General features: G+C 57.1%; 2 protein-coding genes across 2 annotated transcripts; one reads left to right on the top strand and one right to left on the bottom strand.

Moving 5' to 3' along the window:
- The first annotated feature begins 199 nt into the window (after positions 1-199).
- Ube2l6 (ubiquitin-conjugating enzyme E2L 6) lies at positions 200-6276 on the top strand. Its single transcript, XM_005407999.1, has 4 exons — positions 200-307; positions 2464-2559; positions 4233-4419; positions 5721-6276. Exons 1-4 carry the CDS (start codon positions 200-202, stop codon positions 5870-5872), a joined length of 543 nt encoding a protein of 180 aa, XP_005408056.1. The 3' UTR covers positions 5873-6276.
- A 1649-nt stretch (positions 6277-7925) lies between these two features.
- On the bottom strand, positions 7926-16176 carry Smtnl1 (smoothelin-like 1). The gene is made up of 9 exons (XM_005407998.1): positions 16068-16176; positions 13346-13477; positions 12429-13210; positions 12055-12187; positions 11923-11974; positions 10887-11042; positions 10675-10789; positions 10440-10591; positions 7926-8190 (listed from the first exon to the last, which is right to left on the bottom strand). The coding sequence occupies exons 2-9, from the start codon at positions 13473-13475 to the stop codon at positions 8049-8051; spliced, it is 1662 nt and encodes a 553-aa protein (XP_005408055.1). The 5' UTR covers positions 13476-13477; positions 16068-16176; the 3' UTR covers positions 7926-8048.
- Between the last annotated feature and the right edge of the window lie 7245 nt (positions 16177-23421).

The raw sequence follows: 23421 nt of genomic DNA, 5'->3' as shown, positions 1-23421 counted from the left end.
CAGCACTTGAGAGGCTGAGGCAGGAGGATTGCTGAGAGCTCCAGGTCAGCCTGGGCTACATAGCGAGACCCTGTCTCAAACAAAACAAAAAAAGCAAAAAAACCCCAAAACACTCAAAAATAAACAAAAGGGAGGCTCCAGGGCTGTCTCAGGGCTTTGCCTGTCCTCCAACCAGTCCCAAAGCCACCTAAGCCCGAGAATGACCGCCCCGCCCACTCGCGTTGGGACGGGCGTGCGGGGCGGAGCAGGACTGGGCTGCGCGACCCGGCGCTGGTCCGCGATGTCTGCGAGCAAGCGAGTGGCAAAGGTGAGGGGTCGGGCGTCCCGAGGAGGCCGGTCTGCGCCTGACTGGAGCTGGGGCTGGAGACCCCGGCCCAGCCCCGCCCCGGGCCAAGCCGCTTTCGGTTTCACTTCTGCGGAAACTGGCTGCGGTCTGGGTCTCTGTTACAATCGCCCCTTGGGCCGGGAAGAGAAGGGGAAGAGATAAACAAAAACCCCGGCTCAAGCCGACAGGGTGTCCAAGCCTGTGATCCCAAAACTGGGGAGGCTGAGGCAGGAGGATCGCTGGAGTTTGAGGCCAGCCTTAACGACATGGTGAGACCTTGTCTCCCCGCCCCACCCCCAGCCAAAAAAGAAAACGCCCCGGTTCCATTGAGCTTTCAGCGCTACAAGGGACACAACTGGAAACATCTGGAAGGTGGGGCGTGTGGTGTGCCCAGGGCGGGGGCGTGGGGGGGCATCAGAGCTCCCGAGAGGGGGCGTACCGCTCGCTTTCAGTTTCTGTTCCTCTGAGGCAGGTGATGTCCCGGCAGAAAGCGCGTCCCTGGCGAAGGGCTCGTGGCGCTCTGGACTTGGTTCCTGCCTCAGGCACAGGCGATGGTGCAGGCGGCCAGGCCGCAGCGTCCTGGGGTGCGGGGTGCCTCCAGCTCGGGGGCGGGGACCCCAGACTCCCCGGGGTGAAGTCCCTTCTCCAAATGTGGTCTAGGCTTTGGGGAACTTTGGAGGTTTCTCAACCTCCTCCCTATTGAAATTTGGGGCCAGATTTTTTTTTCCACTGCTGGGGTCGGAACCAGGGCCTGGCTCCTGCTAGGCCAGCGCGCACCACTGAGCTACATCTCGCACCGGGGGCCAGATAGGTTTCTGGTGGGTTTGTCTTATGTGGCCCAGGCGATCCTCCTGCCTCAGCCTTCCGAGTGCTGGGGTCACAGGGGTGCGATGCACTCTCAGCTGGGGCAGGCAGCTCTTGTGGGATGTTCGTCAGTCAACCCTCACTCACCCCACTCTAGTGCACGACCCAGGTGTGACACCGCCCCTGTGAGGTGCCCTGCCTTGCACCCATCCGCTGTCGGCGAAGACTCGGGCCTGCCCTGAGTGCCTGTTACCCCCTCCCTGCCTCCAGACCCGAAGGTCTTAGACTCAGAGCAGCTGGGGTCTTTTGGGGGGTACGTGGAATAGAACTCAGGACCTGGTGCTTGCCGGGCAGGCGCTGTGCTGCTGAGCGATCTCCCAGCCCCAGGTGGGGTTCTGTGGGAATCGCTGTTCCACTCCCACAGCTGAAGGAGGAAGGGCCGTCTGGCTCACCGTGTCAGAGGTGCAGTCCGTGGCCGCCGGCTCCGGGGCAGGAGCACCATGGCGGAGGGCCTGGCTGAGCAGAGCTGCCCAGCTCGCGTGCCAGTCTGTCCCAGGAGGCGCGGAACCAGGCAGCGGTCCCCAAGGCCGTGGCTCCCCGACCCCCGACGTGCCCAGGAGCGTGTTCTGCTCATCTGCTGGGCAGTTCGAAACCCACCAAGCTGACGGGTGTGGAGTCACAGGCCCCGTGCCGCAGGGTGCAAGGCCCTGGGAGTCCTGTGGGAAGAAAGCGTTCAGCTTCGCGTCCCTCAAGTACTTAACCGCGCAACCCTCTCCTGTAGTGACCGGTGACCTTCCGGGGGCACTGCGTCCCCTCACAGAGGACTCCTGTTTATCTCTCTCAGCCCAGCTCGCAGTGTGCGTCTTGTGCCGCCTTCCCCCACCCCGCTGCAGTCACCTCGTGTTCCCTCCGCTTGCTCTCGAGTCAGGGCTCAGCAGAGGACGCCGTGCACACGGCCGCTGGGAGAACTCAGTGGTGTCCCGGGAGGGGGCTCCGGTCTGGGAAGGCACGCGGTTGTCCTGGTTCCCCAGCCCCGGTGTGTAGAGTTGGGAGGGGCACGCGGTGCGCTGGCTGCCTGCTGCTGGCCGTGTGAGGCACAGCGGATGCTTGCAGGAGTGGAGGTTTGGAACCCAGGACTTTCTGGGAAGAGGGCAGCGCTAAGCACCCTGCTTTCAGGGAAAAGGCTCCTAAGTGTTTACGCCTCACGTCAATATCTGAGAGAAGCTGGGTGTGGCGGCCCACGCCTGTAGTCAGCACTTGGGAGGCTGAGGCAGGAGGATCTCGGAGAGATGGAGACCAGCCTGGGCTCCATAGTGAGACGCTGTGCCCCACAGGAGCTGGAAGACCTGGAGCAGGAGGCACCCCCGTACCTGCGGGACCTGTGCAGAGAAAATGCCAACGTCCTGGTGTGGCACGCGCTCCTCCTGCCTGTGAGTGTGGCTGGCTTGTGGCTTTGGGTGGGGGCCCTTGGGCCAGCAGCGTGGGCGGTGAGGGGACAGTCCTACCTTTCACAGAAGCTGTCACCGGGGAGGGGCTCTGCAGACTGCAGCTTCCAAAGTCCAGGCAGATAGACTTAGTGCTGGAGGCAGACCAGCAGCTGCCAAGCCCTGACAGAAGTCCAGAGACGGCCAGATCCAGGAGGAGAAGCCGGGATGGTGGCCTGCCCCTGGAGACCTGGCTTCATGAGAGTCTGATGCAGGAGAATCTCTTGAGCGCAGGAGTCCGAGGCAAGACAAAGCCACATAGTGGGACTCTGTCTCACCAAGGGAAAAAAAAAAAAAAAACGAAGAAAAAAGAAAAAGAAACTAGGCCTGGTGGTGCAGCCTGTAATCCCAGTACTTTGGAGGCTGAGGCAGGAGGATCTTTGCGAGTTTGAGGCCAGCCTGGGCTACAAAGTGAGCTCCAGGCTATTCTGAACTGCATAGCAAGATCCTGTCTCAAAAAGACAAAAAAAGAAGGAAAGGAAAAGAAACATCTCTGGGATCTTTTTTTAAGGAGTAGTGATAAACTTCTAGGTTACCCTGGTTGGTGGACTCTGCTCTTTTAAATCATGTAAAGCACACGTGCGCGCGTGCGCACACACACACACACACACACACACACACACACAGATCTTTTATCCCTCGATGAGATAGAGTCTCCTTACCTAGTTCAGGCTGGCCTTGAGCTCACAGTGATCCTCCTGCCTCGGCCTCCCAGGTGCAGGGGTTATAGGCGTGCATCACCATGCCTGGCTATTTTGTTTTCTTTTAAAGATCTTAATTCAGAGAAATTATCACAACCTGTGACTGCAAAGACAGCGATCTCCACTGCGTTCATTTTTTCTGTTGAGTGTGCCGTATCATGTTAAAATCTCCCTGTGAAAGTAGTAGTTCCAAGAACACAGGATCTCGAGTTTGTCCCCCTGGTGATGAGGGACTAAATGCACTTTCCTTGAGAAATTCATCCTCATACCTTTGGTGCCTTGGACAAAAAATGAAGACGTTTGGGCTTTGCATTGGCCACAGGTCTCTGGACCAGCAGGGGAATGAGCAGTGTCACCCTTTAGGTTGGGGTCCTCCTGCTCATGGGGTGGCCTGGCTGCCTCCTCCTGTCTCCACTGACCCGACAAAAGCTTGAGTCAGATCAGCAGTGTGCCGCTGTCCGGTCCCTTGGATCGCAGCAGTCCAGGGACCAGGCTTGGGGCCAGGGCCTCAGGGGAAAGATGCTTGAAGGAGTCCAGAGGATGCAGTCACCATGGAGACCAGCTCTGAGCCAATGAGCCCGCAGGGGGAGGGGGAGGGGCAGGCGGAAGGGTGCTGCGAAGTCAGAGCCCCCCAGTGGGGGCAAGATGGAGGTGCAGAGGGCACACAGAGCCTGAGGAAGGCTGGGTGGGGAGCCCGGGCCTCAGGATAAGGCTAGTGTGGGCGGGAAGCTCAGGGCCGGGGTGCCGGGCCGCAGGCAGGGGACAGAACCAGAGCACAGCAGCCTCGGTCTGCAGCCTCAGAGAGGGTCCTACTGTCCTGCCCTAGGCTCAGCGGTGACGGCCGGGGGACAGAGCAGTCACTGCGCGTTCCAGGCGGGTCAGGTAGTCTAAGTTTCCCCCCGTGGGTCTGTACCACAGGAGCAGCATCCCTACAGCCTCAAGGCCTTCCGCCTGCGCCTCGACTTCCCCAGGGAGTACCCCTTCCGGCCCCCCAGGGTGACCTTCATCACCCGGATCTACCACCCCAACGTGGACGAGCAGGGCCAGGTCTGCCTGCCGCTCCTCAGCAGCGAGAACTGGAAACCTCACACCAAGGCCAGCCAAGGTGAGGGCGGGTCCTGCCCGGGGCTGGGCTGGGGGGTAAGCAGCAGGAGCTGGGAATCCCTCAAAGAAAGGAAGGAAGATTCTCAGCAGGGTGTGGGGCGTACCCCTCATCCCAGCTCTCCGGAGGCTAAGGCAGGAGGATGTGGATTTGCAGGCCAGAGGGGCTCAGCCATGCTTTGTGGGAAAGAGTGAGGGTCAGCAGCAGAGGAAGTGTATCTCAGTTTTCCTTTGCTGGGACACAGTACCCAACACCCACACCTTCAAGGAGGAGAGGTTTGTTTGGCTTACAGTTTGTAGAGGGTCAGTCTATGGGGGACTGGCTTCAAAGCAGGGCAGCATGCAGAGGGGTCTGGAGGAGGAGAGCTGCTCGAGGTGTGGCACACAGGAAGTAGGGAGACACAAGGGAGGAGCCAGGGAGGGAAATGAACCCTTCCAGGCCCCCCCAGGGGCCCCACCCCCAACAGGAAGTCAGCTAGGAGTGCGAGGATCCAGCCACCTTCCCGACCCACCCAGCCTAGGGGGCGTGTAGACAGGAGCCATCACAGAGCGCTGGGAGGAGGAAGCCTGGCCTTGTGCAAACCTCTGCCTTTCTGGGATTGTGCCCGAAAGGTCAGGGGCACAGTGATGGCCGCCATCTCGCCGGCCTACACTTCCCATAGTAATGGCCACCATCACTCCAGCCTCCACTTCCCATAGTAATGGCCGCCATTGCTGCGGCCTGCACTTCCCACAGTAATGGCCACCATCACTCCAGCCTGCACTTCCCATAGTAATAGCCACCATCGCTCCAGCCTGCACTTCCCATAGTAATGGCCGCCATTGCTCCGGCCTGCACTTCCCACAGTAATGGCCACCGTCGCTCTGGCTTGCACTTCCCACCCACTCCCGAGGTAGCACTCTCACTGGTCCCAGGGAGCAGAGGGGACACTGAGGCACAAAGAGGGAGCAAGGGTCAGCGCATGGCAGGCAGTGTCCAACAGAGCTTTCTGCAGAGTTGCCCAGTCCAGGGTCACAGGCTCTAGAGGGGCTAATGCAGCTGAGGAACTGAATTCCTTTTTTTTTTATTGTTGTTTTTTGAGACAGGGTCTGGCTATGTACTTCAGGCTATCCTTGAATTTGCTATGTGTCCCAGGATGGCTTCAAACTTGTGGTGATCCTCCTGCCTCAGCCTCCCAAGTGCTGGGATTACAGGTGTGAGTCACCATGCCGGGCTAGCACGTAGCTTTTGAAAAGCAAAAATAGCGTGCAGGGTCTGGAGGGAGCTGGGCCCTCACCCTGACGTTCTGTCCGTCCTCTCCCCAGTCTTGGAGGCCCTAAGCCTTCTGGTGAACACACCGAACCTGGAAGAGCCCCTGAGGGTGGACCTGGCCGACCTGCTGGACTGGAGCCCGGAGCTGTTCTGGAGGAAGGCTGAGGAGTTCACACGGCAGTTCGGCGAGGACCGGCCCTCCTAATCGTGCCATCCTGCGCCTGCTGGGCCACAGCCTCGTGGACTGTGGCCAGGCCCTGGAGGTCCACTGGGGCTCCTCCCTCCCAGCAGTATGGAGGCCAGGTGCAGGTGGGGGACAGGGCCCGGCCCGTGTGTGTGGCATGTGGACTCGGCCTGGGGTCCCCCGGCCGTGCAGGGCCTCCCCTGCCCGGGTCTCTGCTGAGCCTACAGAGTTCAGACACAGGCACCAGGCCAGTGGGGTGTTGGGTGTGGGTGGGAACGGAGGCATGGCAGAGGCGTGTTTTCACGTCAGGGACTGAAGTCTCCTGAAGTCTCCTGAAGCCCTCAGGTGTGCGCAGATTTCAGTACCAAACCTTTTACTTTTCACTGATAAATCACAAAATAAAGAATCTAACCCCCATCCCAGAATCTGACCACTCGCTGCCCTGACGGGTTGCTGGTTCTGAGAGGCCAGCGCTCCCCACAGCCAGTCTGGAGATCTGCAGAACCCATGCACTGGCCTGGCCGTTAAAGACAGAATTCTACAGTTCAGCTAAATCCTCTGTGAGGGCTGGGATTTAACTGGCCCCAGCTCCTGTGGATATGGTAAGAATGAATGGCAATGAAAGAATAGGCTATCGTAGCTGGGCGTGGTGGTGCATGCCTGTAATCCTAGCACTCTGGGAGACTGAGGCAGGAAGATTCTAAGTTCAAACCCAGCCTGGGCAACTTAGCAAGACACTGTTTCAAAATAAAAGTCTGGAGGTACAGATACAGCTCCGTATGACGTCCCTGGGCTCAGTCACCGTTTCTGGCTGAACTGAGCTGTTAGCAGGATGTTACAACCAGCTTAGGGCTGGCCCTGATGCACACAAAGCAAAAAGAGGCCTCAACTCCCGCCAGGGCTGGAAGGTTCACTGCAAGTGAAAGAAGGAAGGGAGAGCTCCGTTGGTGCTACTGCCGGAAGCTGCTGAGAAATGCTAATGTCTCCGAGGTAGGGCGCGGGGTCTCTCAGGAGCCCCCAGCCCCAGCCTTGTCTGGGTGCGCGTCTCGGTTACTTTTCTCGGTGCTGAGACAGGGTACCTGACACCCAAAGTTAAAGGAGGAGAGGTGTACTTAGCTCACAGTTGTGGTGCTCTAGTCCAGTCAGCTGGCTGCAAGGCAGGGTGGCGTGGCACAGAGGCATCGCAGGGGGGAAACAGCCCATGGCAGGGCGGGCAGGAGGCAGCAGCAGCAGCAGGCAGCCTCCCTTCCCCTCTTACTCCGTCCAGGCTACAAACCTTCTAGGTCGTGCCACCCACACTGGGGCTTCTGTCTTCACTAAATCCGTCCAGCCACAGCCACAGCTGCGAATTCCAACCAGTGGGCTCGTGTAGTACCACGCCCCCCGAGTCCCAGCTCACACACCCTCGACCCAGCCGGCTCCGAAAAGCCCCGCCGATGAGCGGTTGGGCCTTGGGGAAGCCATCTACAGCCAAGCCATGACAGTGCGATTCCTGGACGAGCTTCCACTGCATCCCTGCCTCGAGCCCCCTGGCCAGGAGGAGACGTGGGAGAGCTGGAGAGAGCTGGGGAAGGTGCCGCGGGCGGCTGGGAATGTGAGCTCGGGCGTTGGCCAGCTCTTCGCCACCATGACCTAACACCCGAGAGGCCGTGTGGACAGGGAAAGGTTCACCCAGGCTGCCCCTCCAGAGGGCTCAGCCTCATGGTGGGAGGGTCTGGCGGAGCAGGGCCGCTTGCCTCACGGCGAGCAGGAAGCAGAGGGGGCGGCCGAGAGCCAGAGAGGAAGGAGCAAGGGTGGGAGAGTCCTGGAGGTCGTACCATGTGACCCCGTCCCTTGGTGAGGCCCCAAGGGATCTTTCCAGTGACCCCACTGAGTCACCAATTTGTCCGTGCCGTCCCGGAGTTTGACTTCCCCGACCCAGACACTTTCCCACGGCCCCAGCGCTCAACTTGGCCGCACCAGAGAGCAAACCATGGGCCCAGGAGCCTTCGGGGACTCGGACCCCAGCCATGCCAGCTTGCCACCATTCGTGGAGCGCGCCTGTGGTGGGGAGGGAGCATGCCGAGGCCTGAGACAGGGTTTTACAAAAGTCCTTTTAATGCAGTCACGACTGGGGCCGCCTGTCCCTGCCTGACCCCCGGCTCTGCTGTCTCCGAGGAGCAGGAGCGAGGCCCAGGGCACCTTCCTGACTCAGCCTTCACTTCTTGGTTTTCACCAGCCCTTTCTGCACGAGGCTGCGGTACAGCTCCTGGATGTAGGTGTACACGCACTTGGAGTCGGGCACTGCCAGCCGCACCATGTCGTCCACGTCCAGCAGCTGGGCACAGTCGGCCAGTTTCCTGCGGCCGGGGTTGGGTGGGGAGCAGGGGCAGAGGTGAGACGTGGAGCCGGGAAGTGGGTAGGGGATGGGCGGGGGCCAGCCAGGTCCCGGGGCATCATGTGTGGGGGGTGGGAGGTGGCTCGGCCATCACCCCATAGTGCAGACCGGACAGCTGAGCCCTGGCTGGCAGAGTCAGGATTCAAACCTAGCTCGGTGTGGTTGTGCACGTCTGTGATCCCAGCACTCTGGGAGGCTGAGGCAGGAGGACTGCAACTTGGAGCCCAGCCTGGGTGACCTAGCAACTTGTTTCAGAATGAAAAAACTGAAAGGGCCGCAGATGTAGCTCGGGGAAGAGCCCGGGTTCCATCCCCAGTACTGTAAGAAAATTGGGAACAGGGCTCAGACCCGGCGCAGTGTTCACACGGCTGGGGGAGGAAGGCCTGGGGCAGCAGTGCTGGGTGGGTGGCCGAGCTGCAGAGAACTTAGCCACAGTCTTTTTCCAGTAACTTCTCTGAGCCCTCGGGGGCCTTTGCCGGGGCAGAGGCGAGACAGCTGCCTTGGCCCTGCGCTCGTCACTCTTGGGCCCTCCTAGCCCGGGCACCCTCAGCCGACTGCGGGGCTGGCCACACACCCACTCTTCCCCCTCGACCTGTGGCGGAGAAGCTCAGACTCGGAGCGTGGTGGTTTGCTCAAGATCAGCGTGCAGGACGATCAGGACCTGCCCGATGCCAAAGCCAGCCGTGGGCAAGGGCACAGGAGGGCAGGCCCCGAGGGAAAGGCTGTCCTGGGCCGCCTGGCGGGGCTGGCATCCAAGCTGTGCTGGCCCAGGGCGGGGGGGGGGGCGGGGCCTGGAGGGTTTCGAAGAACCGGCAGGCTCCGGGTGCCAAGGATGAGGTCCCAGCGGCCAGCCGCGTCTGCCTCCTGGATCACCCCTCCTGCCTTCCGGGGCTGCGGCCCCCAGGCGGAAGCCAGATCTCCCGCCCTATCAGCGGTGACTCCATTCACAGCCAAGCCGAGCAGAGACCCTGTGGCTGGGAGTAACCAGTGACCCATTCACAGGGCGCAGGCGCTGCTGCGGGCGACTGCCCCACTGACACTTCAGCATCCTTGGGAAAGAGAAGTGCCCGCCCCACGTGATCAGAATCCAGAGGCTCAGCTCGTCCGGGTCACGCAGCTGGCAGACAGTGCAGGTGGAGTCTGGCCCAGATGCCTGCAACCCCACCCTAAAAGGACGGCAGGCCACCTCGCTGCGTCCCAGCCTGCCGGGATCATCTGTGGTGCCTGTGATCCTGGCGACATGCAAGGTGTGATAAGAAAACGGTGTGTGGTTAAAATACTTGCTGCAGCAAAAGACGCACTGGCACGAACCCTCAAAATGCTCCCCTTCGCCCCCAACACACTCGCCCCACCGTCCCGGCCACGGTCTGCAGCAGCTCTGGAGCCCTCTTCCTGAGTGTGTTTGGTTGCCCTGTCCTGGCTGCCTCAGCGTCCTGCATCGATTCTAAACGCTTCCCTTGCACGGTCGTTTTGACCTTAGAGAACAGCCGATGTCGCACAGTGCCCCAGATCCGGCAGCTAAGGAGGACGCGGACGCAGCGTCGTGTGTGTGTGTGTGTGTGTGTGTGTGTGTGTGTGTGTGTGTGTATGCACGCGCTGCCTTCCGGTGGACGGCCCTCGGCGGCAGCACTCTCTGTGCTTTTGATCACACCTCGTAAAGACCCTCAGGAAGGAGGACTCCAGAGCTGCTGCAGAAAGAGGCCAGGGCAGTGGGACGAGTGTGTCCCATGTGAGGGGCAGGGGGTTGACTAGCAAGCTTTACTGTAATGCATTTTTGAAAAATGTAAATATTCACCTTATTTTTGACCACCCTTTGTATTTCATTTCTGTGTGTGTGTTCATGGTCTGCCTTTCTATTTATTTATTATTTTTGTTTTGTTTTTTTGAGACATGATCTTACTATGTAGTTCATGCTCGCCTTGAACTCGGTATGTAGCCCAGGCTGGCCTCGAGCTCACGGTGATCCTCCTGCCTCAGCCTCCTGAGTGCTGGGATGACAGGTGTGCACCACCATGCTCAGCTGTCTGTCCATTTAAAAGGCGCCTAGCGAGCAGGGTCTTTTGTGTGTTTGAGCTGCTGCTGTTGGAAACAGTGGCTGGCGTGGAAACCTCAGTGCTGGCCACGTGACTGGCCCCGCATGAACCCGGCTCCCCGCCCTCCACCCTGGGGGTCCAGCCCTGGTCTCGAGGGTCCCCCAGGGCCGGGGCTCACTCAGCAGTGGAGAAGGCCAGGGTGAAGTTGTGCCGGCGCTGGGCGGGGTCCAGCGCCGCGTAGTCGAAGGCGTCGGGGAAGAACTTGTGGATGAGCGCGCAGAAGGCCATGCCGCTGCTCCAGCTGGACGAGAAGTTCTGGATGTCCACGTGCTGCAGGCAGGGCAGAGCCAGTGAGCCCCACACCCGGACACCCGCGGCCCGCTGCCCGCCCCCTGTGCCCGCCGGGTGCCCACCTCGTACTTCCTCGTCATGGCCCGGCTCCACTCCAGCAGCATGCTCCTGACGCCCCCGACGGCCACCCCGGCCGCCTTTGGGTTCCGGAACAGTGCGGTGGGGCCCGAGGCCGCCCTGGGGGGATGCCGTGTCCAGCCGGGCCCTGGAGGCTGCAGCCACCCTGCCGGGCCACATCCACCTCCCAGCCCAGCCCAGAGCCCACTGCCCCTACCCGCCGAACTTGTCCACGATGGCTTTGCGGTTCTGAGCGCGGGGACCCCGGGGCCGGGCCGCGGGCGACACCCTCCGTGCCGGGGCCGGCTCCTTCTTCTCCTTTGCGGGAGGGGGCTCCGTGGCACTCTGGGGCACGTCGCTGGGCAAAGACTCGCTACGTGGAGAGGCCGGGACAGTATGAGAGGGGCCGGGACCCCTGCGACGAGGCTCAGAGGAAGCTGGCACTTGGGCAGGGGTCCCTGCCACCTAAAGGGACCCATAATAAACTCGGGGGTATGATAGACATTGTGAAATGATAGGAAAACGCTCAAGGGTAAAGGGCAGCTGGGATGTGGGGAAAGAGAAGGGAAAGAAGGAGAAATTTTGTATGTGTGTATATACAGGATAGTTAGCATAGTTGTTCTTCTGTCTTCTATTTCTTCACTGAAAGAAACTCAGTGAGTCCTTGATTGATCAATATTGCATGTCTCTATCTGTTTTCCTGAGAAACCACTTTGAAGATATCAATATGTAATATAACAAGCGTTGTTAATTTCCTACCACTTTGTTTGTAACTCTGTAGTGTCTGTACTGTTCTTTTGCTATTTTGTAAAAGGTTGTCTGTCTGTTAATGTTTTCCTCCTTTTATTTAAAATAAATAAATAAATAAATAAATAAAGGGACCCATAGAAGTCAGCCAACCACTTGGGAGGCTGAGGCAGGAGAATCACTGAGTTCAAGGCAGCTTGAACTACACAGCGAGACCCTGTCTCAGCAAAACAAAAAAGAGGTTAGGGACAGGGCTGAGGTCACAGAGCCGGTAACCAGCAGAGCCGCGGCGGAGCTCTGGCTTTCTGGCTGGGTCTCCGGGTGGCGCTGGCCCTCAGGAAAGCAGCTGACTGAGCCAGGTTCTGCCTCTTGCCTCCTAGCGTCCTGGACTGTCCGGGGTGGGAGGGGCTGCCCGCCTGGCACCCGGCTCCCTCCACCATGCCAGGCTGGGGGCGGCGGTGGTGAGGGTTGGGATGGGCTCTGAGCGGGCGCCCGCACCCCCTTACCTGGCACCAGGGCTGGCGTCCCCCGAGGCTGCGGTCTCCAGGCCCACACCATCTGCAGGGCAGAGGGCGGACGCTGGGCTCCCGGTTGCTGTCTGCCCCCAGCAGCCCAGGCACCCCTCACCCCCTGCTCACCTGGGCTGAGGCCAGGGCCCTCCTCGCTGGGGCTCTCGGGCCACTCCTCAGGGGAGCTGGGGACCCCTGTGGCCCCCTCCTTGGGCTCTTCATCCTCATCTTGCTCTTGGTCTTCCCCACGGCCTCCGGGCTCCTGGAATGGGCAGGGTCCCTGTGGGTTCCCCCTCCCACGAGCACCTGCCCAGGCTTTGTGAGGGCGACATCCTGCTCCCCTCCCTGCCCCAGGCTCCGGAGATCAGTGGAGGGAGACTGGGCCTTCCTGTGGGAGCTTACTGAGATCCTCCTGCCTCAGCCTCCCAAGTGCTGGGATTACACAGGGCCTTAGAGCTCTGTTGCTGGAGGTGTGGTGTTCTTCCCTGCTCTGCCTCACTCACCAATTCCTCTGCACCTCTTTCGGTCTCCTCCTTTCCGTCAGCCTCATGGGGTTCACCGTCCACAGCTGCCTTCTGAGATCCCGCCTTGGCCTCTTGGTCGGCGACCTGGTCCCCACCAGCCTCTGTGGGTGGGGGTTTGTCTCTGCCGTTCACTCCCTCTTTCTCCTCAGATTCCGCGGGGGCCTCTTTCTCATCACCCTTCGGCCTCTGTGAGGCCAGCACAGCCTCCTCCGTGTCCTCGGCCTCCCCGGGTTGGGCTGTGGTCTCGTCCTTCCTGGCTGTCGTCCCCAGGGAAGCTGCGGCAGCCTCTTCCTCCTTGCCTTTCTTCCTTCCCGGTTCCACCTCGACTTCCTGCTTTCCCCCTGCCTCCTTCCCGGGCTCCCCCTGCCCCGCCCCCTCTAGCCCAGCAGCTTCCTCCTGCAGGCCTGTGGGAGCACCACCCTCGGGGACTCCAGCCTTGGGGACACTGTCTTTGGGGACACCATCCTCAGGGACACCATCCTTGTGGACAGCATCCTTGTGGACATTGTCCTCAGGGACGCCATTCTCAGGGACATCATCCTTGGGGACACCATCCTCAGGGACATCATTCTCTGGAACACCATCCTCGGGGACACCATCCTTGGGGACAACATTCTCGGGGGCACCGTCCTCGGGGACACCATTCTCGGGGGCACCATCCTTGGGGACACCATCCTCGGGGACACCATCCTTGGGGACAACATTCTCGGGGACACCGTCCTTGGGGACAACATTCGCGGGGACACCGTCCTCGGGGACACCATCCTCGGGGACACCATTCTCGGGGGCACCATCCTTGGGGACACCATCCTCGGGGACACCATCCTTGGGGACAACATTCTCGGGGACACCGTCCTTGGGGACAACATTCGCGGGGACACCGTCCTCGGGGACACCATCCTCAGCTTGCGTCTCCCCCACTGGGCCTTTGGTCTCCTCTGCTCCAGACCCTGATGTCCCAGGCTCCTTTGCGGCTGGGGAGACAGTGGTCTCCTCCTTGGACAGTTTCTCTTCCTTGGGGTCCATGTCTAGAGAGAAGACCGGGGACCTAGTCATGCCCTGTCCCTACCTGGGGTGAAGCCGTCCCCAGGAAGCTTGGGTGTCTGCACCCAGTCCTGGTCTCCTGCCCCGCTGCTTGGACACCGGGCATCCTCTGTTGCTATGGCACCAGGAGTGGGGCTCCGCTGACAAGGGGGCCGGCAGAGAGGCTGCTGAGCCGGCTGACCTAACCCTGGTAGGCTGCGCCTTCTGCTTTCGGGAACGTGGGGCCACAGCACAGCCCCCCGTGGTTTCGCCCCTTTTTGATAACACCCTCGAGGTGGTTGCAGTTACAGCAGGCCCTGGGACACGGCGTGGTGGGGGTGGGGGGACAGTCACACTCCATCCCCGGGCCGGAGCAGACAGGAGGAGCTGCATCGACTCAAACAGCGCTGCTTCGTCTCCCTGCATTTATTTTTACAGCTTCTTTCTATTTCTGGCAAGTGATATTGAATTTCCATTTCCAGCCTGATAGAAAGTGTCTTTTTAAAGGTGCATTATTGAATTTTAACACACGGTAATTCAGAGGCGGGCACTGAGGGCAGTCGGGCAGCTAGTGCCCGCGGATAGGAGCAGGGCAACAAGTCGGGAATCTGGGAGCCCTGGGGCAGCCGCCCCACCAGGCCGCGCCAGCCTGTGTTTCCCAAAGAGGTGGGCATGGAAGAGCCCGCCTGGGTGGCAAACGCGCATCTCCTGCCTCACTCTGCAGGGCTCGGGAGGGAGTGGGGCCCGGCTTGCGGGGGTGTCCTTTTAAGTACTGTGTTAAGTATTCCAGTGTAAATACTGTGTCTAAGTACTCCTATTTAAGTACTGTATCTACTGTAGGACTCACAAACAGGTGTGGGATCAGGGCAGCTCCTTCATCCCCTGCCCTGCCTGGGGTCCAGTTACAAAGAAAACAACTCCGGGACAGGTTCGGGGCATGACACAGGGGCTAGGAAGGTGCACGCTCCTGTCACCGGCTAAAAATACTGCCTGGCCTTGGCAGTACTGTCGGGGACAGTGCCCAGGCCACCTGGGAGTGGGGGCACACGCAGGCCCCGTCCCCAGAGCAGAGCTCCCATCGCAGCCCCCCGCACAGCTTGGCAGGCAGCACGGGCACCGGGTGGGAATCGGGACCCGTGCCCGCTGTTCACGGACCCCTGCGCAGCAGGCTCACACCCCCCGCCCCTCAGGAAGAGGCCCAGCCCATGGGCATGCCGCCGTGGATTGAGGAAGCGTGCGAGGGTCATGCGGCACACACCGGCTGGCACGGCCGTGCCCGGCCCTGTGACGGGGAGTCCTGACCCGGCCGCCCAGGCACTCACTGGAGCGATGCGGGGAGTGCATGTCTGGGGGGGCCCCTCCTCCCTGCAGCCAGGACAGAGCTGGCCATCCTCTCCCCATCTGTGCACCGCCTAGGGCGTGCAGGGCCGGGCAGGTGTGCACACACACACGAGCACACACAGCCCCCTGCATGTTCGCAACCTCGGCCACCCGGCCCCCGGGTGTGCGATCAACAGCCACGGAGAGAAGAAGCTCAAAACAGGGAGACCAGGCTCGCCCATGGCAGCACCCCCGTCTGCAGCAGCTTCTCGCTGCCTACAGGCCCCGCCTGACCTCGGTCACTCCTCACTCCGACCCTTCTCAAAAGGCAGGCTGTTATCGATGGAGTACTACTCAGTCATGAAGATGTAACCCTGGGCCGTGCGTAGGAAAACGGGTGTAGCCTGAGACCACAATGCCAAAGGAAACGACACAGACACAAGCTTAACTACGGCGTGGGCTCCCTTGTACGAGAAAGCCAAAGCATACAAATGAAAGAGCGGATGGTTACAGGTCAGGGATCTGAAGCTCAGGGAGGTGGGATCTTCTAACTAAACCATGCTAACCGGGAGCTGGTACCCAGACTCAGCCCCCATGAGCTCCTGGCCTGGGGTCCCTCAAGGACCCCAGCTGCAGTGGGGGACCCGCTGGCAGGCCGGCAGTGTCAGAGGCGGGGCCTCTGGGTGCACCTCAGCCTCTTGAAGTTTTCTCCACCCTCCTTCCCTGCTTTCTCTCTGCTTCCGCTCCCTCCCCGCCCAGGAAGCCTCCAGTTGGTCCGTGTTGGGGTCCCACTGCTGCTGGGCTATCTCTCAGGGGTCCTGTGGCCCCCCCACCCAGCCAGCAGCCCCTGGACAGGCAAGGTCCTGATGTCCCCGCAGCCCTGGGAGGTCTTCCTCACGAATGGCCACCTGCAGGTCACTCTGTAGGTGACTTCAAGGGTACAGGACCACTCAGGCTTCTGAGGAGAGTTGACCTCCTTAGAGGAAAATCAGAAAGCACTCTAGGAGGCTGAGGCAGGAGGGTGTCACAGGTTCCAGCCCAGCCTGGGCGGTTTAGCAACTTAGCAAGACCCTGTCTCAAAATGAAAACTAAAGAAGGGGCTGGGATGCAGCTCAGTGAGAAGACCCTGGGCTCTGTCTCTAGCAGAGGAGGAAGGAAAGATCAGGAGCCCGGGTTTCTCAGATCACAGGGCCCTCCTGGAAGCTTGGGCCCGGGCGGTGGAGCTGGGGTGCCTGCGGGGAGGGGGTGTGAAGAAGGGTCCAGGGCTTCTCCTACCTGCGGCCTCCGCCCAGCTTGGGAGCCGGCTGTCCTCCGGCCCGCAGCTCCCTCCTCTGAGCCAGTGGCCTCGTGGCTTCAGTCCTCAGCCCCCCCAACCCCAGGCCCCAGGCCGCCGTGAGTATTGTTTACGGCCCTGTTGGTACAACACTTCCTGGGCCTGCAGCTCGGGTTTCCTGGAGCTGACAGGTGCCACCTTTCAATCACACTGCGTCCCTCCTGCCCGACCTAGCCGCATCCACCCGGGCACCCTCCTCCCTAGTGCACCGCCATCCTGGGGACCCTGGTAGCCTTCGGGAAGGAGGCCCGTGTGGAGCCAGGTCCCCCACCCTGTGGCCACCCGCCCCTCCAGAGCCCAGGGGATCCCCACGTCCGCAGCCCCTGCCCCAAGCTCCCCCTGTCTCTCAGCAGCTGCTGCTGAGGGGCCGGCCGTGAGCAGCTGCCCGCAGGATGGAGGACACGGGGTCCCTGGGCTCACACTGGAGGGGAGGTGGGGGCATGTGATGGATGGCAGGGTGACAGGGACCTACTCAGGACTCTCGAGTCCCAGCTCCCCTGGGCTTGGGGGCAGCACATAGTAGGTCCAGGCACCCTTAGGGTTGGAACTGAAATCTGCTCTGCTCTGCGCTGTCCCTTGCTGTGTCCTGCGCTTAGGGAAGGCGCCCTTAGCCTGCCGGGGGTGGGACAGCCTGTCACTTAGACATCCTGCGACTCCCAGGTCCCCTCCCGGCCCCGGCCTCACTGCTGCCTTCCAGTTCCTGCAGCACAGCGGCCCCTTCCCACCCGTGTCCAGGACTGCAGTTTCCACATGTTTTTTCCTTTTGGGGGTGGTGGAAAAGGAAGCCAGGGCCTTGGCACTGAGCCCAATCCCCAGCCCTTTCTTATTTTCTACTTTGAGGTAGGGTCTCACTAAATCACTGAGTTGCTCAGACTGGGCTCGAACTTGTGATCCTCCTGCCTCAGCCTCCCAGAGCTGGGATTACAGCGCCCCCATCTTCCTTGCTCTCTGCATCCTGGCTCCTGCTCGTTCTTCTAAGCCTGCTCCAGTCCCTCCCTCACGCGGCAGCCCTGCTCCCTCCCCAATGTGGCACCTGAGTAGTGTCCTTCGAGAGACATTCATCTGACTCTCACCTGCTGTCGGCTGCCTCACTTGTCTTTCTCCTGCGATGCCAAGCTCTGCACGGGCAGCAGGACTTTATCTACCCCGCACACGTCCTGATAAACACACACCAAATCTGCTGCAAATACACGGTCAACAGAAATCAGTGCAGGGACTGGGGCCGTGCCTGGTAGTCTGGGAGAGATTGTCGTGTGTGGCCAGCTCTGGTACCAACGTCCACAGCTGAGAACTGACGCCTGTTGCCACCTCTGGAGCCGGGACTCTTCTTTCATCCAGGGCGTTTGTTTGTTTTGTTTTGTTTTGATTTGTTTCTTGAGACAGGGCCTTGCTATGTAGCCCAGGCTGGGCCTCAAACTCCAGTGATCTTACTGCCTCAGCCTCCCAAGTACTGTATAACAAGATACACTTTTAGACAGAGGGGTCAGATTCACTGCATGGGAGGGGCCGCTCGAACCTGCAGACACGGGTGACTCTGGAGACCCCAGAGGCCTCCATGGAGAAATGCACCGGTGGAAGGGGGCAGTGAAGGGAGCGGACCACAGAGGTGGTGAGGTACTTGGGTTCAGAATCCCCTGGGAGAGGGCGACTGGCCAGGAACCATCTTGGAGAGGGGACAACTGAGCTCAGAAGTCAGCGCAGCTGTAGGCTCCCTCCATCTAGCGGCTCCGGGTGTGTGGCGGGAGGGCGCGGAGCTGGGTTCGGGCCAGCAGGAGGCACGCGTCGGCTTCAGGCTGAGCAAATCTGGCTCCAGCCTCACAGCCATAAACCAGCCTGAATGAACCTCAGTGGAACTAGAGGTGCAGGCTTGCTGGAATTATCCACTACTCCTTGATAAGTCTACAACTGGCTTGCTGAGATTAATCAACACAGCTCTGGACTCTGCCCATGTTGCCTACCAGTGACAGTGGAGACACGCCTGAAGTGGGCTTTTTTCCTTCTCTTCTTTTTTATCTTTTCATATTTTTATGTTTTTGTTTTGTTTTCTTTTTTCTTGATTGTTCTTGTTTTTATGTCTTCCTTCTCTCTTTCCCTCCTGTCTGCTTTGCCAGCTTTCCAAAGTTTGCGTGATCTTCCTTTGTCCTCCAGCCACACTTCTAATCTCTTCCTCTCCTTTGATTTCTCCATTTTTCTACCTTAACCCCTTTTAAATTTTCTCCCCTGAGGGTAAAATTGCCATACGGAGGGTTTATTTACTGTATACAATTTTCTGGTTTGTTTTAGATTTTGCTAGATAACCACAAATCCAGTTCGTAGGATTAAAGGTGGCAAATTCATAGTTACATCAGTTTGTCATTTTCTAGGCTGTGTTTGATGCTATTTGTTGGGTTAATAATACCCCTTAGTTATCATTTAGTTACTGTGGGTTGATCGGGTCTGCAATCTCCCTAATGAATATACAGTGAAGGCTAAATAAAAAGAGGCAATGGTACGATTTCAGGGTTCCAGGAAGATTAAAGCCTTCTCACAGAGTTCTAGATTCTCTTGGGGCTAAGACCAAGGCCTTCTCTGGGTGGCCTGTATGTATTTGGTTATCAAAAGAAGGGAGAGGAGTACTCAAGAAGGTCAGAATTACTCAATAACTTCTCCATGTAAGGTATGAAATTAATCCTTAATAAGATTAAGTTAATCCACCCTGGAGTGAGATGCCTGAGGCCATAGTCTCTATCCAGTTGAGATCGGATCCAGGTGTCCTTGGCTGTGATCTTGTCTTGTCCTTTGAGGCTTTCTGGCTTCAGGCACCATTACAGGCTTCAGCAGGGATTCATGACTCACAGAGTTTACTTGCTATGAGTCTAGCGCCCATTTCCAGACAAGGGGCGTAGGCCTTGGACAGATTCACAAGTGAACATGAAAAGCCCATTGATTAGTTTAAGTCCTGCTCAGGGTTGCTTCGTAGTAGTCTCTATCAACTGCTGTTATTGCTGATTGTAGTACTTTAGCCAAGGTGACACAGTTGTTCTAATTAACTGTTCTTCCTATACCAAGACTGAGACTGTCTAAACATCATACAAAAATGCTACAGGACAGTGCCAAACAACCAAGGCATAGGCCAAGCAGACAACAATTTCTCATCCCCAATAAATTGAAGAGCTAGGATCTTGCAACAAACTCAAAACCCAAAAGTGAGCTATTCCTGGAAGGCATCGCTGAGAAATAATCATTTCCTAAGGGTTCTACCAGCAATAACGCTACCTGCCATAAGCAATTTGCAAGGATCTACCCAGAAATTAAACTAAAATAAAAATAGAAAATGAGAAGACACTTAAGCAAGATGCAATCCCAGACTTCCCGCTCACCAACTGCAAACCCAGGAGGCAATGAGGTGGGACAATCTGAAAGCCACCCACCCTGACTCTCCCAAGTGGTAACAGGAGAAGTAACAAAGCTGATGAATGAGGCTCTAGAAAAAAAAGACAAATCAGAAATAATTTCTCCGATAACTACAGAGATGGTGACCATAATGAAAGACATGCCCAGGAACTCCAGAGCAGATACAGATAAGAAAATAGAGGAGTGTAGGAAGATGATGGAAACCATGAACATTCAACATAGGAAAGAAATGGAATCCATGAAACAGATTCAAACAGATAGGCAAGCGATTAAAAATTCCTCTGGAAGGATACACAGCAGAATGAGCCAATGTGAGGAGAGAATATCAGATATAGAAGATGGGATTGTGGTTAGCAATCATGGAAAGAAAGATTGCTTAAAAATAACAAGCGACCCTCAGAAAGCAATCCAGCAGCTTCTAGATGATGCAAAGAAGAGTAACAGATTGATTGGAGCCAATGAAAAAGCAGGAGATAGTGCAGTCAACCTAAAAAACTTTTCATAGAAGTAATGGCAGAAAACTTCTGAAGCAGGGAAAAAGAATTTGACATACAAATATGAGAGACATGTAGAACCCCAATTAACCATGACAAAAAAACTACACCAAGGCATGTAATGGTTAAGACTCCAGAAATTCAACACAAAAACAGAATGTTAAAAGCTATTAGAGAAAAGAAACAGATCGCCTATAAAGGAAAGCCCATCAGAATCATAGAAGACTTAACATGAACCCTCACGTCAAGAAAAGCTTGGAGTGAAGGATTTCAAGCAAACAATCTCCAACCCAGATTGATGTACCCTGAAAAACTGTCTTTCAACATTGATGGAGAAATAAGATACTTCCACAACAAACAGCACCTGGAGAAATTCGTAAACACCAAACCAACACTCCAAAGGTTCTGAAAGAGATTCTAGAAAGAGATAACAAAGAGTACAATTCCATGAACCCCAACAGAATGAACAATCAGGGAAGGTGGGGAATTGAACAGAGGAGAAAAAAGGGAACCAACAACAGCAAAATAACATGAAAAAGAAAAGTCAATAAAATGCCTATATCTTGTACTCAGAATAACTAATTTAAAGGTAACAATTCTCAATGTACTAACCATTGTTACTTTCCTATTATCTTGTTTTGAAATTTTATTTTTTCTCTCTAAATAAAAATAATTTATATGAAAAGCAAAAAAACCTAAGTCAATACATATCAGTTATTATGATCAATGTTAATTGTCTCAATTCACCAATGAAAGTAAACTGACTAGCAGAATGGATCAAGAAGCAACACCAGGCATGGTGGTGCATGCCTGTAATCCCAGCATTTAGGAAGCTGAGGCAGGAGGATCATTGCAAGTTTGAGACCAGCCTGGGCTACAAAGCGAGCTCAAGGCCAGCCTAAACTGCATAGCAAGACCCTGTCTCAAAAAGAACCGCCCCCCCCCGCAAAAAAAAGAAGAAGAAGCAAGATCCAACAATATGCTACATGCAAGAAACACATTTAATTCAAAAAGAAATTCATAAACTAAAAGTCAGAGATGAAAATCTATTTTCCATAGGACAGAAACCCAGAAAAAAGCAGGGGTAGCTATTCTATTGGCAGGCAAAGTGGATCTCAAGCCAAGGCTGCTTAAGAGAGACAAAGAAGGTCACTACATCCTTGTAAAGGGAGCAGTCTGAGAGGAAGACAGAACAAGCATAAATATAGATGTACCGAATACTAGCACATCAAACTAAATAAAACGAATATCAGCAGACATGAAAAGTCAAATGGGTACTGACATGATTGTAATGGGGGAGCTCAACAGACAGAGGGGTCCAGGGCACCTCACAGAGGCGGCAGTGCTGACGGGAGACGGGGCTGTGACTTCTGGGCAGGAGGCCGGGCAAGGCTGGTGTGGGAGGAGGGCGGATGCCCGGGGAGACGGTGTGTGCAGGGGCAGAGTGGCTGCAGGGCAAAGGCCATCGCAGTGCACGAGTCATGCTAGGTCTTACAGCCGCAGGAGAGTGGCCACTGAGAGACTGGCATTTGGTGTCGTGGTGGTGTTTGGTGACCACATGGCTCTGGCTACTGTCTGGAAAGCGTGTGGAGGGGTGTGGTGGGCAGAAGTGGGGACAGCAGGGGACAGCACAGGGGCCCAGGCAGGGGACTTTCGGGGTGGGGACAGTGATGGAGGCAGGGCCAGAGTGCTTCTCAAGCCGCCGATGCTCGCGCACCTGCCATCCAGGGAGATTCCTGGCTCTGCCTCCTCTGCCCGTTGTGAGCAGTCAGGTCCCAAGGATGACGACCTGTAACCCTCCTCAGCACTGATGCACGGTGTGTGATGCACACCTCTGCCTCTGTGACACAGGAAGGGCCAGGCCACTGTCACCATGTGGGACAGGGATGGGCAGTTGGGGGACACAGATCTGGAGGCCAAAGATGTTTTCAAAAGCTGGAGCTCTCTAAGCTTTGAAAGAGGAAAGTTAGCTGGACCTGGTAGTGCACACCTGTCTTCCCGGCATCTGGGAGGCTGAGGCTGGAGGACTGCTGCGAGTTCAAGGCTACACAGTGAGTGCAAAGGCAGCCTGACGTGCATAGTGAGACCCTGTCTCAAAAAACTAACAGAAACAAACGAAGGACTCCGCAAGGGTAATTGGAGATTGTGCCTTGCAGGCTGCCGAATGCCTAGGCGTGGAAGACAGGGTCTCACACGGTCTCACAGGGTCATCACAAAAGTGACACCATCACAGATAAGATCAGTGATTTCCAGGGGCTGCGGGAGGGGAAGTGACTTGCTGTTCAGTGTGTGCTGTCTTAGTCGCCAGGGTGAATATGTTCTAGAGCTCTGCAGTACATCATGTGTGGCGTGCCACCTGGGCAACTCCCCTTGAAGGAGGAGCAGTTGTCTCCATCGTGGCTAAACCTGGTCCTACTTCCATGTATTGATATGTATAGGGCTGGCTGGGACTTTTCCTTATCCCTTCAATTGGCTCTAAGCAATGTAAATCGGTCCGGCTGAGGTGCTGATGTGTAGTCTTTGAAGCAAGGTGACAGGGCCAAGTTTCCCCAGGCCCCCGGTAGCTCCCATGTGTGAACTGGGGTGAGGCAGGACAGTGAGCTGGGCTCCACGCTGTTGGCTGAGATCCAGCCTCCAGATAAGAGGCTATGACTTCTCAGGGAATAAAGGATTACACGTCAGGGCTGAAGCCTGATGCTAAAACATCACATACTACCTCCATTGTGTTGTGCAGATTACTCTTCTGCAGATCCTTCTCTCTGCCTGTGCAGAGGTGATTTCAGGCCTCCTGCCCAGCCCAGCTCACAGCACTCACCTACTTCCCACCACTCACAGTCATTCATCCTCAAGCCACTCCCTTCTTCACGGATTAGAAGACTGGGCCTTGGCCCTGGGTTGAGGTCTTTGTTCTGGTTAGCCTTTATCTTAGCTGGATTTAGGACCCCCTTGGCTTCCCACCACTACAAATATGCCTTAGTGTCTTTATTCTCACCAGGGTTGCACTGGAAGTGGTAGCCTGGCGTTAACTCGCTAGGGTTCCAATAGCTTTTCCACGGGATTACAAATGTAAACTTCCTGGACTGATACAAGGACAGAAGGGCTCTCTATAAACATGGTGCCTAGAGATAACATACTATATTATTTGCTTTGTTTTTATTATGGTCTGTGTCTGGATGTCCCCTCAAAGCCTCATGCGGTCATGGGGCAGGCTTCTAGAGTTTGTGGTTGATCCATGGTCCAGTGCTGGGATTATGGGTGTGAGTGCTGCACCTAGGGCGGGAAGCCTGCATACAATATAAAGGAGGGAAACAGGCTGGCTCTCTGCTGCTCCTTCCTTTTTGCTCTTGTTGCTTTTGCTGTCTTCTACCACCATGAACTGCTGCCCTCTGCCATGTGCCACCCTGCCTTG

The sequence above is a fragment of the Chinchilla lanigera genome, unplaced genomic scaffold (assembly GCF_000276665.1).
Source record: "Chinchilla lanigera isolate Chin_1 unplaced genomic scaffold, ChiLan1.0 scaffold00110, whole genome shotgun sequence".
Classification (NCBI taxonomy): Eukaryota; Metazoa; Chordata; class Mammalia; order Rodentia; family Chinchillidae; genus Chinchilla; species Chinchilla lanigera.
The sequence above is the reverse complement of the archived record's forward strand: the minus strand, read 5'-3'. Positions and strand labels throughout refer to the sequence as shown.

Bases quoted from the DNA above. Each gene is read 5' to 3' on its own strand.
- Ube2l6 (XM_005407999.1), top strand. From the start codon at position 200: ATGACCGCCCCGCCCACTCGCGTTGGGACGGGCGTGCGGGGCGGAGCA. The intron at 2,560-4,232 runs GTGAGTGTGGCT...TCTGTACCACAG, and splicing joins GGCACGCGCTCCTCCTGCCT to GAGCAGCATCCCTACAGCCT. The intron at 4,420-5,720 runs GTGAGGGCGGGT...TCCTCTCCCCAG, and splicing joins TCACACCAAGGCCAGCCAAG to TCTTGGAGGCCCTAAGCCTT.
- Smtnl1 (XM_005407998.1), bottom strand. From the start codon at position 13,475: ATGGACCCCAAGGAAGAGAAACTGTCCAAGGAGGAGACCACTGTCTCC. The intron at 11,043-11,922 runs GTAAGGGGGTGC...CTCTCCACGTAG, and splicing joins GACGCCAGCCCTGGTGCCAG to CGAGTCTTTGCCCAGCGACG. The intron at 8,191-10,439 runs GTGAGCCCCGGC...CCCCGGCCGCAG, and splicing joins CTGGCCTTCTCCACTGCTGA to GAAACTGGCCGACTGTGCCC.